This window comes from Schistocerca gregaria, chromosome 3 (genome assembly GCF_023897955.1).
Source record: "Schistocerca gregaria isolate iqSchGreg1 chromosome 3, iqSchGreg1.2, whole genome shotgun sequence".
Taxonomy (NCBI): domain Eukaryota; kingdom Metazoa; phylum Arthropoda; class Insecta; order Orthoptera; family Acrididae; genus Schistocerca; species Schistocerca gregaria.
This window is the reverse complement of record NC_064922.1, coordinates 358,552,394-358,565,542: the sequence shown is the minus strand read 5'-3', so window position 1 is coordinate 358,565,542 and position 13,149 is coordinate 358,552,394. Positions and strand designations below refer to the sequence as shown.

Here is a 13,149-nt window from a genome sequence, read left to right as displayed (position 1 = left end):
CCTTTCGATAGTGCTACTGCGTCTGCGATGAACTAGGCAACTGCCAGGCACTTGTTGATATATACATCTTTGGCTTCAAATTTCATATTCAAATGTAAACGCGAGTAAACACTAGTGAAAATGCACGTGTTGAGCCGAAGTTGTACAGTACTTTGCAGTGGAGCGAAAAGCGACAGTGTGGTTCCAGTATTTTGTTAGTTAGCGGGCTGTGGCGAATAGTATAAAATATTTCTGCTTCATATGTCTCTCATTTCCATCCTTGATTTGTCTTTGTGCAAGTCATTTAAGAGCAGAATTTTGAAAAACAAAAAATGTTTGTACTTGCCGAAATGAAGCATGTCATACGAATTCCACCACATGATTTTAAGAAGAGGCTTAATGATGCTATTTCAGAAGAGCTGAACAAGAAGTTGGCGAACAAAGTATGTGTTTGTTTTGGTTGGGCTGTAGGTATCACTCGTAACTATTGTAACACTTTTGTGTTTTCTACAGGTTGTTTTAAATGTCGGTTTGTGCATTGCACTGTTTGACATAACGCGTTTAGAAGATTCTTACATATTCCCTGGTGATGGCGCAGCACACACCAAAGTAAACTTCCGTTATGTTGTATTCAGGCCATTCATGGAAGAAATACTCATCGGTAAAATTAAAGGCTGTAGCCCAGAAGGCGTTCAAGGTAGGTGTTACATCGTTATCGTTTAACGTATTATTAATGTATCTTAATATCGACACATTTACAAGCAACTATTGAATTGTTGCACTCATTATGAGTGAATCAACACTTGTAAATTTGGTCTTATTTTTAAGAATAGGTTACTTCAGAATTGCAGAACGTGAGTGAAATTTTATTTTGTCTATAACTGGTTTTGCACTTGCCGTTTCTCATATTTTTATCGCCGCAATACTCCTAGCTGTATTTGTAATCAAGACCCCAGTGACTGACAGAAATACAGAGGCTGACACTTAAAATTCACGAAGGACGAGTTCTACTACATGTAATTTAGTCCATTTACAGACGTACTGACTTAAAAATTCGTAAATGTTTAAGCACAAAAAAACACTGTAACCAACATTAACCTTTCTAATTACACAAAAAACATAGAAGGTAGTTTTCTCTCCATCAAATCTGTAGGCATACTACTCAAGATTAGATTAGAGATTAGATTAATACTTGTTCCATAGATCATGAATACGACACTTCGTAATGATGTGGAACGTGTCAGGTTAATAAAAGATGTCTGTACAAGAAATTACATTACACAAAATATTGCATGACACTAATGATTAAGTGTTTTTTTTTTGTTTTTTTTTTCTTAGTTTATATCTAAAAATTCAGCCAATGAGTAGAAGGAGTTGTCATCTAGAAATTCTTTTAATTTATTTTTAAATGTTAGTTGGCTATCTGTCAGGCTTTTGATGCTGTTTGGTAGGTGCCCAAAGACTTTTGTGGCAGCATAATTTACCCCTTTCTGTGCCAAAGTCAGATTTAACCCTGCATAGTGAAGATCATCCTTTCTCCTGGTGTTATAGGTATGCACACTGCTATTACTTTTGAATTGGGTTGGATTATTATCAACAAATTTCATAAGGGAATATATATACTGTGAGGATCCCTAGATCCTTAAATAGATGTCTGCAGGAGGACCGTGGGTGGGCTCCAGCAATTATTCTGATTACACATTTTTGTGCAATGAATACTTTTCTACTCAACGATTTTTTCAGGGTATTAGACATGTGAATAAAGCTAAATTTATGCCATCATAAATGCTGAAAATTGTTTTTAGTAAGATAGTACCAGGCTTTGCATGTCACTGCCAAGTTTATTACAATAATAATTTGTCAGAATCAACTTTACACAGTCTGAAAGATGATCAGTCAACTTATTTCTGCACTTTTATTTCACTTTGTTCATAATTGAAAATGCTGCCTTATGTAGACAAGTTAGTCCAAATACCATGAAACATGCAATGCGCCTTTTACTATGTTAGGGTAGGTTGTTACGCTCACTAATTTCTGGATGTTATCTTCATTATTTTCTGGCTTTAAGGGAATATCATTTTGAAATCAAATTATTTCATGTTCAGTCTCACTTCAAGAGAGAAGATCACACATTTTACATGAGTTTCTTTCATATCCACTTTTTGGAAAAGTTGAGCTGTGAAAATCAGTTTTCAAGCTCTCTTCAGTACTGTCAGGTTGGTTGCAGTAATCTCGTCATGTGGGATGAAAAAGTGTTGCTTGGTGTGAGTGATAAAGACAGTGAAATGAAAATGGAGACAAAAGAGGCAGATAGGGTATTGTCAGACTTGTTGTTGTTGTGGTCTTCAGTCCAGAGACTGGTTTGATGCAGCTCTCCGTGCTACTCTATCCTGTGCAAGCTTCATCATCTACCAGTACCTACTGCAGCGTACATCCTTCTGAATCTGTTTAGTGTATTCATCTCTTGGTCTCCCTCTACAATTTTTTCCCTCCGCACTGCCCTCCAATACTAAATTGGTGATCCCCTGATGTCTCGGAATATGTCCTACCAACTGATCCCTTCTTCTAGTCAAGTTGTCACAAATTTCTCTTCTTCCCAATCCTATTCAATACTTCCTCATTAGTTATGTGATGTACCCCTCTAATCTTCAGCATTCTTCTGTAGCACCACATTTCGAAAGCTTCTATTCTCTTCTTGTCTAAACTATTTATCGTTCATGTATCACTTCCATGCATGGCTACACTCCATACAAATACTTTCAGAAACGACTTCCTGACACTTGAATCTATACTCGATGTTAACAAATTTCTCTTCTTCAGAAACGCTTTCCTTGCCATTGCCAGTCTAAATTTTATATCCTCTCTACTTCGACCATCATCAGTTATTTTGCTCCCCAAATAGCAAAACTTCTTTACTACTTTAAGTCTCTCATTTCCTAATCGAATTCCCTCAGCATCACCCGACTTAATTAGACTACATTCCATTATCTTCATTTTGCTTTTGTTGATTTTCACCTTATATCCTCTTTTTAAGACACTGTCCATTCCGTTCAGCTGCTCTTCCATGTTTTTTGCTGTCTCTGACAGAATTACAATGTCATCAGCGAACCTCAAAGTTTTTATTTCTTCTCCATGGATTTTAATACCTACTCTGAATTTTTCTTTTGTTTCCTTTACTGCTTGCTCAATATATAGATTGAATAACATCGGGGAGAGGCTACAACCCTGTCTCACTCCCTTCCCAACCATTGCTTCCCTTTCATGCCCCTCGACTCTTATAACTGCCATCTGGTTTCTGTACAAATTGTAAATAGCCTTCCACTCCCTGTATTTTACCCCTGCACCTTCAGAATTTGAAAGAGAGTATGCTAGTCAACATTGTCAAAATGTTAGAAACTTAGGTTTGCCTTTTCTTAATCTATTTTCTAAGATAAGTCGTAGGGTCAGTATTGCCTCACTTGTTCCAACATTTCTACAGAATCCAAACTGATCTTCCTCGAGGTTGGCTTTTACCAGTTTATTCCATTTGTCTGTAAAGAGTTCATGTTAGTAATTTGCAGCCGTGGCTTATTAAACTCATAGTTCGGTAATTTTCATATCTGTCAACACCTTCTTTCTTTGGCATTGGTATTATTATATTCTTCTTGAAGTCCTAGGGTATTTCGCCTGTCTCATATATCTTGCTCACCAGATGGTAGAGTTTTGTCAGGACTTACTCTCCCAAGGCTGTCAGTAGTTCTAATGGAATGTTGTCTACTCCCGGGGCCTTGTTTCGACTTAGGTCTTTCAGTGCTCTGTCAGACTTTTCACTCGGTATCATATCTCCCATTTCATCTTCATCTACATCCTCTTCCATTTCCATAATATTGTGCTCAAGAATATCGCCCTTGTATAGACTCTCTATATACTCCTTCCACCTTTCTGCTTTCCCTTCTTTGCTTAAACTAGGTTTCCATCTGAGCTCTTGATACTCATGCAAGTGGTTCTCTTTTCTCCAAAGGTCTCTTTAATTTTCCTGTAGGCAGTATCTATCTTATTCCTAGTGATATACGCCTCTACATCCTTACATTTGTCCTCTAGCCATCCCTACATAGCCATTTTGCACTTCCTGTTGATCTCATTTTTGAGTCATTTGTATTCCTTTTTGACTGCTTCATTTACTGCATTTTTGTATTTTCTCCTTTCATCAATTAAGTTCAGTATCTCTTCTGTTACCCAAGGATTTCTATTAGCCCTCGTCGTTTTACCTACTTGGTCCTCTGCTGCCTTCACTATTTCATCTTTCAAAGCTGCCCATTCTTCTTCTACTGTATTTCTTTCCCCTATTCTTGTCAATCATTCCCGAATGCTCTCCTTGAAACTCTGTACAACTTCTGGTTCTGTCAGTTTATCCAGGTCCCGTCTCCTCAAATTCCCACCTTTTTGCAGTTTCTTCAGTTTTAATCTATAGTCCATAACCAATAGATTGTGATGAGAGTCCACTTCTGCCCCTGGAAATGTCTTACAATTTAAAACCTGGTTCCTAAAACTCGTCTTATCATTATACAATCTATCTGAAACCTGTCAGTGTCTTACCACTCATCGTCAGCACACTGATATTTTACATTTAAACAGATTTCATTTAAATGGGTTTCAGACAAGGATTTTGAAAAATCAGCTCATAAAACCATGTCTAAAATCATCGTAAAACTGATCAATGGACAAAAAATAAACTATTACTATAACTTTGATGTTCGACTAGTCTATGGCAATCGACTGGTTGAACATCCCATGTTCTACAGCTGTAAACAGGCTCTGCAAGCTGCTGTACAGTGCATGGCAGAGGGAATGTTGTACAGTTGCTCAATCGTTACCTTTCCAGACAAATATTTTCAGAAAATACTTCCTAGCACTTTTGTTTGATGTTAACAAATTCAGAAATTTTTTCATGGCTGTAGCTATCCTACATTTTGTATCCTCTTTTATTTGGCCATAATCAGTTATTTTGCTGCCCAAAAAACACACAGAACTCAGCTACTACTTTTACTGTAGCATTTCCTAATCTAGCTCTGTTAGCATTGCCTGATTTTATTTCACTACATTACATTACCCTTGTTTAACTTTTGATGGTGTTCAATGAGTAAACTCTTTTCAAGACACTATATATTCTGTTCAACTGTTCTTCCAAGTCTCTGTCAGAATTACAATGTCATTGGCAAGTTTCTTTTTTCCCCTCTACCTCCATCAACTTTAATTCCATCTCCAAATTTTTCTTTGGCTTCCTTTACTCTTTACTTAGTCTATAAATTGAATAAGATGGGTATAAGCTACAACTCGGTTGCACTCCCTTTTCTTCTGTGGCTTCCCTTTCAAGTTGTTTGACTCTTTTTTCCCTTCAGTATGGTTTCTGTACAAGCTGTAGAAAACATTTCCCATATGTTTGTGGAATGTCCCTGTCTTTTGGCCCTTCATACTAAGTATAGCATTCCAGATTCCTTGTCTTTAATATTAGCAGATGATTCACAGATGGTGGAGCTGGTCCTCAGTTTCCTTCATTAAAGTAGTTTTCATTTTCAGTTGTAAGGTTTTGTTTTCCTCCTGGAGCAGGGGCAGAATGATTGTAGTTGTATCCCCTATTCGTGTTTTCTGGATCTGGGACCGATGGCCCCGTGCAAACACTGCTCTTATATCCTGTTTTTTCTGGTTTTTAGATTTGGCCTACTCTTTCATGTCTTCTGCTGCATGTGTTTTTAGCTTCCTCACTTAATACTGTGACCCCTCTGATTGGGTCTGCCCACTTTTTGTAGGTACCTCTATATTACGCATGTAACTTTCGAATCGCAGGACTGATGACCTCAGTCCCATTATCCCACCCTTAATCAATAAATCAGTCAGTCACAAATTAAACAAAGGTCACAAACTAAATCTTTGTCAAGAATTGGAAATTTTTATTCATAATGGAAAACATGGGTGGAACACACTAAATGAAAAAGCTGAGACAGTGGCAGTGAGCTTCGACAAGTTTTGCAGATATATTAGTTGATGCACTATAACTCTTTCCACTTTGTAATTCCTGATTGACCTCAATAAAAGATAATTCCCAAAGCAACATACAGAAACAGTAAAAATTAGATTATTTTGATACAAAGTCTGTAATTTTTTTGTTTATTTTATTTGTCTCTTTACTCTCTTTATATTTGCAATAGTAACCCTTTTAACAAGTTATTGTAAAAAATGAAGCAATTTTTTAATTATTATATGTATCTATGGTCTGCAGTATAAGTTAGTGATGAATAAACTATGAGGCAAGGCACTATATCTTTGATTTTTGTTTTGTTTGTATTAAGGGTTCGTGTTCTGCGAGACAAGTTAAGTTAAAATGTATGTTTATGATGAACTGCAAGGTTCTGTGAACTGGAACAGGTTGTAAATGACACTATCACTGTTTAAAATTTATAGCCTAAGTGCCATATTACATTAACAAGTGCCTGTTACATGTTTCTGTAGCAAAGAGAAACCACAACAGAGATCTGGCTGCATCTAGCTGGCAAAAATGCAAAAAAAATATCATTGTTATATGTGAAAATGAGAGCTTAAACTTTCAATACACACTGTGGGATGGAAAAAAAGTGAATGATGCAGATAATGGTTTTATTTGAACTTTTATTGTCATAAATAGTTGCAGTCCCTGGAAAAAGTCCAACACGGTCGACATAAGGTTCTGTCTAACATTACCTAATGCTCCCCCGAAACCCTCACTAACATATGAGCTATTCAATTTATGTGGGTCCCATCTCTTTAGTTTTCTACTGTTGAGATTTACACTTATTAACTAACACTCATTATTCCATATTCAGTGGATAAACAAATAGTGAACAGGAAATACAGAGTCACACTGTCTAAGTGTAGTCCGGGTCTGAGGCGGTAATTGTCATCACAAGATGGCCAGTGTAATATGTGGATCATTCAGAGCACCAATGAGAACTGCCATTCCTGGCGTAGCACCCACTTATATCAGGCAAATTGGCCACAGGATCCCACCAAGTGATGAAGTGATCACCTTGAGGGCATGACCTCTTTCTGATATTTATGTGGCAACCATTCGCAGTTATCAGCACTGTCAGCAGTCACAGCACTATCAGCAGAGCAAATGGCAATTACGGATCGATTTCTGGCAGTGTGTTATAATACCATCTCATGTCTTAGTCAGTTACACCAACTCTCCATCGCTGAAGGCAGCACGTAGGGTTGGAGGTGTCCCCTAGAGTGCTGACTGTGATGAGGGGGTGATGGAGCAGCAGTTGGTGTGGGAGCGAGGAGGGCACCCAGTGGGGCCAAGTCTGGGACAAGCTGTGTCTCTATGTTGACATTCCCAGGACTGCCAGGAGTAGTCAGAGCTGTGCAAAGAGCGGTCACTGGAGATGAAGCCACCTTCGCTGGAAGTGAAACAGAGCCAAGTCCCACTACATGACTCGTGGGGCACTGAGGGCTCAGCCAGGGTGAAGTGGAGCTGCTGGCTGAAGAGGTGGGAGAGGGTTAGGTGGCAAGGTGTGCAGGACTGGGGGTGCTGACTGGCAATCTGGGGCATAGCTAGTTCTGGTGGCTCTGCCAAAGATGGCCCCCTGCAGAGACCTCATACATTCAGTGACTGTGAATGCTGTGGACTGTAGCATTAGCCCAGGATGGCCACGTCCCAACAATCATGCCCATACTGGCGTGCTCAGCTGGAACCAGTGATGGACCTGAGGCAAGAGGCGGCTGGTGGAGATAGCAGTGTAGGGAGAGTCCATGACGCCCACCCATTTAGTAACTCAGCAGACCTTGTCTGTGGAAGCAGAATTCACCATGGTCAACATCTTCTCTTTGAAAGTCCACACCATCCATTTCTGCCTCTCCATAGGATTTGGGTGGAATGGGGCAGTTAGCAGCCCTGTGATCACTTGGATCCCGCAGAAGCAGATAAACTGGGGACCATTATCCGTAATGATGGCTACTGGAAGATCGTCGATAACAAGGATATGAGGCAAAGTCCAAATAATATTTGCCACCGTAGCAGAGGGGAGTGGGTGGGTGTAAGGAAATTTGCTGGCTGAGCTGATCGCAGTGAGCCACATCCAATGCAAAAAGGGACCGACAGAGTCAGTGTGAAGAATCTCCAGGGGTTCTGGAGCCAGGGTGAAAAAACCTTGGGGGATACTGGCTGATAGTGGGCACACATGGTACAGGACTGAACTATCAAATTGATATCAGTCCTGATGTCTGACTGGTAGGCGTGCTAACAGGCCAGCTGCTTCATACGCAGAACACAACAGTGAGCGGCATTCAGGGGACTGAGGACCTTGGGGTGCAGAGCTTGTGGGATAATGACCTGAGGCCAGTCTTAGGGCAATCTCCAATGCCAAACATGCCAAATACACTGGACAGTCAAATGGACTGTGGAGTCCACTAATGTCTATACTCTGACCACTGACGCATCAATGGGGAACTCCTGAAGGGCCAATGATGAGCCAGTCTAGTTAAAAAATGATGAGTTCCTGAGAGCATCAAACGGGATTCAAGCCAGCTGGCAGACAGGACCGTGTTGGCGTTTACGTGGCGATCGGATGGTTTGTAGCAGATGCCATATGTATATGTCGACTGAAACAATGCTCAATGCTGAAGCCTTTGTACTGTTTCATCCAGGAGTCTGGTCGAAAGACCAGACAATGCATGTAACAGCTTGTGGTCTGTGATCAACAGAAAATTCAATCTGCACCGATAGATATGGAATATCTTCACTGCACACACAATAGCTAACAACTGTTTCTCTGTCTGTGAATAGTTGTACTGAGCCTGGTTGAGAGTTGTGAGAGTTTTGGGTGTTCAGATTGGGATTTCAGTGGGAGAGCACTGCGCCGACTCCATGCTGTGAGACGTCAGTGGTGAGGAAAGGGGCTTTCCTGGGAAGTACAGGACGAGGCACGTTGCTGATTGCAGAGCCTACTTTAGTGTGAGAAATGCTGCCTCACAACGCAGGTGACCACACAAAGCGAACCCCATTTTTTGTAGGGTGTTTGGGGGGGGGGGGGGGGGGAGGTTGGTTGAGCTTGGCGCCCTGGGGGATAAAACGACTGTAACAGCTAATCTTCACCAGAAAGGACTGTAGTTCTTTCACGGTGTGGGGGCATGTCATATTGTCAATGGCCTGTAAGTGGTCTCTAGTTAGACGGATGCCTTGTTTGCAGAGGAGGAAACCAAGGTGCTCCACTGAGGGCTGGAAAACTGTACATGTATTGATGTTACATTCCAGGTGCTCAGCCAATAAGTGTGAAAACAAGTAATGGATATTCTGAAGGTGTCTGGCCATAGGTGTCCCTGTCACAATGATGTAATCTAAATAATTGCCACATGACGGATTCCCTGAATCAGTTGTTCCAAGAAGCACTGAAAACAGCTGGGGCACTAGCAATTCCAAATGGACGCTGGTTACACTGTTGCAATGAGCATATTAAGCACCAGCAGGTCACAGAAAACTGGATATGATGGCAGTCATCAGATCAATCTTCATGTAACAGTCTCCATTCTGTAGCCAGGAGAACAGGTCCTATGGTTGTGGAGTTGGTAAAGAATCTACAATCAACTGGTCGTTCACGGCCTGAGAGAGCCATCCATTTCTTTTTTTCCAATAATGAGAGGAGAAGCCCACTGACTGGGAGAAACTTGGGGGACGATATCAAATGTGACCAACCTGTCCAGTTCCATCTTCACTGTCTCCTGGAGGACGTGAGGCAATGAGTGCTTTCATGCAAAGTGCAGGCCTGAACCTCGCTTCAAGTGAAGGTGTACCTCAGCAGATGCCACCTGAGCCAGACCTGGAGAAAATAATTCTGAAAAGGGGTCATACAATTTTCGATGCCTTGAAACAGAATATGAGGGATACCAAACACACCTTCAGAAATGGAAAACCCAAATTGTCTGAAGGCATCTAACCCAAAAATGTTTTCCATTGTGCCAGAAGAAACCACAAAAAATGAAAGCACATTGGACACATTATTATATGAGACTTTTGTAAAAAACACACCTTGCACTGGAATTTTGTGACTGCTTTAGAACATGTGTACAATGGAGGAGATCCCAGCATCATACAGGTAGAAATGTTGATCAGAGGAGAAGATGCACCAGTATCCACTCAGAAAAGTCCAATCCAACCCATCATGTGCAGTGTGAGTAGGTACTTGATGGGTTTTTCTGATGTCAGGTTAAACACAGTGTCAGTGGTGTGAATGGCGTCAGCCGGAAAAGAAGACTGTGTGTGCATGGCTTCTACATCACTAAGCCACTGTGCAGGCACGGCGCAGCACATGGAAGTAGTGTGACATGAATGCCATAGACAAAACAGATAGCCAACCAGCATGGGCAGGGCAGGCTCAAAGAAACACTGAGGGCATAATGGAAGACGACACTGACCCATGTGCTTGTCAGACAAGGAGACACAGCCTCTGGAAGGGGGGGGGGGGGGGGGGGGAAGGAGCTGTGACTGGAAAATCTGATGTGTTGTTGTCCAACATGGAATGACTGGGGAACACATTGATTACTCGTAATGCCAGACCATACTTTCCTGATGCGTGCTCATGACGTGTGTAATGCTGACCCGCCAATCATAGCCACTGTGGCAAAACAAGACTCCCCTCTACAGTCTGGGTCTGCATGGTGCATAGATTGTGCAAGCAGTTCCCTATCTGGTGCAAATTGAAGGAGGGGATCCCTAATCATAGAATCAGCATACGAACCATAACAAACATCTTCAGACCAGGTGAAAGCACAACAGCAACAACTAAGGTCATGAAGCTCAGTGACCAAATCCTTATTCAAGTCCAGCAGCAGCAACCTCCACTGCTGATAGAATTGCAACCTAGCACACGCCAGTATAGACTGGCTTCTGCAGTGGTGTGACAACAGAGTGCAAATATCGAGAAATGACAAAGTATCGAGATGCTCTGTAAGAGACAACTTGTGGAGCAAAGCTATCACATCTTGAGATGACGATGACACGAAAAAGAGGTTTGCTTCAAATCGGTGTCGGTTACCTAGTATATTGTGAAAGGATGGTTGAGGTGCTGTAAATATTTGTCCCACTGGTCAGAAGAAGGAAATAGAGAACAGCTGGAGGGGGGGGGGGGGGGTAGTAAGTGTCTCCCACGGGGAGATGCTTGATAAGAAATAATAAGACACAGGTAAACAAGAGCAAGGATTTATAAGGACCACAGTAAGGAGGTATAATAACCTAGGAAAACTCTTCTCAGTTTAAAAAATACAGCTTTTCAGGCACTAACAAGTGTATGCCTGGAACACACAGTGAATGAATGTAGTAGGATGTGAAGACTATGCCACTGATAATCCCTAACACTGAGAATTTGACGTAATTGGCTGTCAGGTACATCTTGGGATATCGCTGGAGAGTCGTAGGTTCTGCTGCAGTGTCTTCTGATCAGAATCTGACTGATGGACTGTGAAGAGCCAATGCATGAATCAGCCCAGAGCTCTGGTGGAATGAACTGCCAGTGTGTTAGCTTGCACTGCCCTATGTAACCGAGGCATGGAGGAACTCGTGCTGATCCAGTTCAGGCAATACTTTGTACATGTGCAATCGCATGATGCTTCAGGGTTTGAGGTGTTGGCGATACCTTTAGGTGAATTGTGGATCACAGCAACAACAGACTGCTGATGCTCTTGCTCCATTAACTGCCAGTCCAACTGACACTGGTCCTGTTAGGCCAGCCGCTACTGCAGCAGTTGTGGGTGCAAGAATGCAGAGTAATCGATGCACAGCAGGCCCAAAAAGACTTATTGCCTGTTGCCCCTGTTGTGGTTTACATTTACTAAATCTCTTTGTCCTGTATTAGCTGGATAAACTAATGGTGAACAAGAATCACACAGTCCAAGAGTACTCTTGACCCAAAGTAGTAGTTGTTATCAGAAGGCAGTCAGTGTAATATGCAGGTCATACAGAGCATCAACAAGAACACCAAGTGACATGGCGATTGTCTTAATGGCATAGCTTCCTCCCACCATTTGTCCCCTGGCAGCAACTCACAGTGCCATCAGAGTTGCGGATGGCAACATTGGATTGATTTTGGACAGTTGTGATAACTCCAACTTGCTGTCAGACTGCATTGCGTCATCTACCTCTTTGCAGTTTCTTCAGTTTTAATGTGCAGTTTATAACCAGTAAATTTTAGTCAGCTCACACATGTCTCTGAAGATGTCTTTTGGCATAAAATCTGTTTTACCTTTGTGTACTCAAACTGAAACCTTTTTGTGTCTCTAGGTCTCTTCCATGTATACAACCTTTCATGATTCTTACACTTAATGCTTGTAATGATTAAATTATCCACTGTCCAAAATTCTACATTTTAACTTCCCTATCATTCATTTCCCCCCAATCCATGCCATCCTACAATTTTTTTTTTTCTCTTCCTTCCTACTTTCTACTCCTACTCCTGCATTACTACCTATTTTTCCTGTCAAGGCACTTCACTAATTCTTGCTATATGTTATTTAAACCTATCCATTTCCGTTCTTGAATTTTCTAGCCCACCTGCCCGATTATGGGATCTAATATTCCAAATGCTCCCGAGTGTAGTCTCTGCTCAGAGAGGGAGGGGAGGGAGGGCTATTTTACCTCTGGAATATTTTACTCGTGAGGATGCCATCATGATTAAGCCACATAGCAGAGGTGCATGCCCTCAGAAAAAATTACAGCTGTCATTCCCCATTGTTTTCAGCTGTTTGTAATACTAAAATAGCTGGGCCATATCAGCAACTATGAAAAGGCTGCTGCCCCTCATCAGGAATCACTGACAACAACAGACCTGTCTGGCCTTTCCACAGACACCCCTCCATTGTGTTGTGGTTGTTCTTGTGGTACAGTTTTCTGTATTGCTGAGGTATGCAAGTCGTGAAGTCCATGGTTCTTTGTGGTGTGTGTTTGGGGGGATACTTATTTTAACTAAAAATAGAATTATTGTAGCACATATTTAAAATAAAAACTGTGTGCAGTGTTGGGCTTCCTCCATGAAATGTTGATAATCACCCTACGGGAATCGGTTAGAAATGAAGTGTGAGAAAAAGGAGGGGTCATTGGAAGGAATTATGATCATATGTTGCTCATTTCAGGCTTTAATGGTGTTCTGTTACAGACAAAATGGCAAT

The 13,149-nt window shown here is 41.4% G+C and overlaps 1 protein-coding gene across 1 annotated transcript in view; it reads left to right on the top strand.

The window, feature by feature from the left end:
* Window positions 1–297: 297 nt before the first annotated feature.
* The window catches only part of LOC126354046 (DNA-directed RNA polymerase III subunit RPC8), a 40,974-nt gene continuing 28,122 nt past the window's right edge, over window positions 298–13,149 (top strand). The window contains exons 1-2 of the mRNA XM_050003391.1: window positions 298–422; window positions 493–676. Of these exons, the coding sequence (XP_049859348.1) occupies window positions 312–422; window positions 493–676 (295 nt within the window). The 5' untranslated portion in view covers window positions 298–311. The remainder of the gene's footprint in view (window positions 423–492; window positions 677–13,149) is intronic.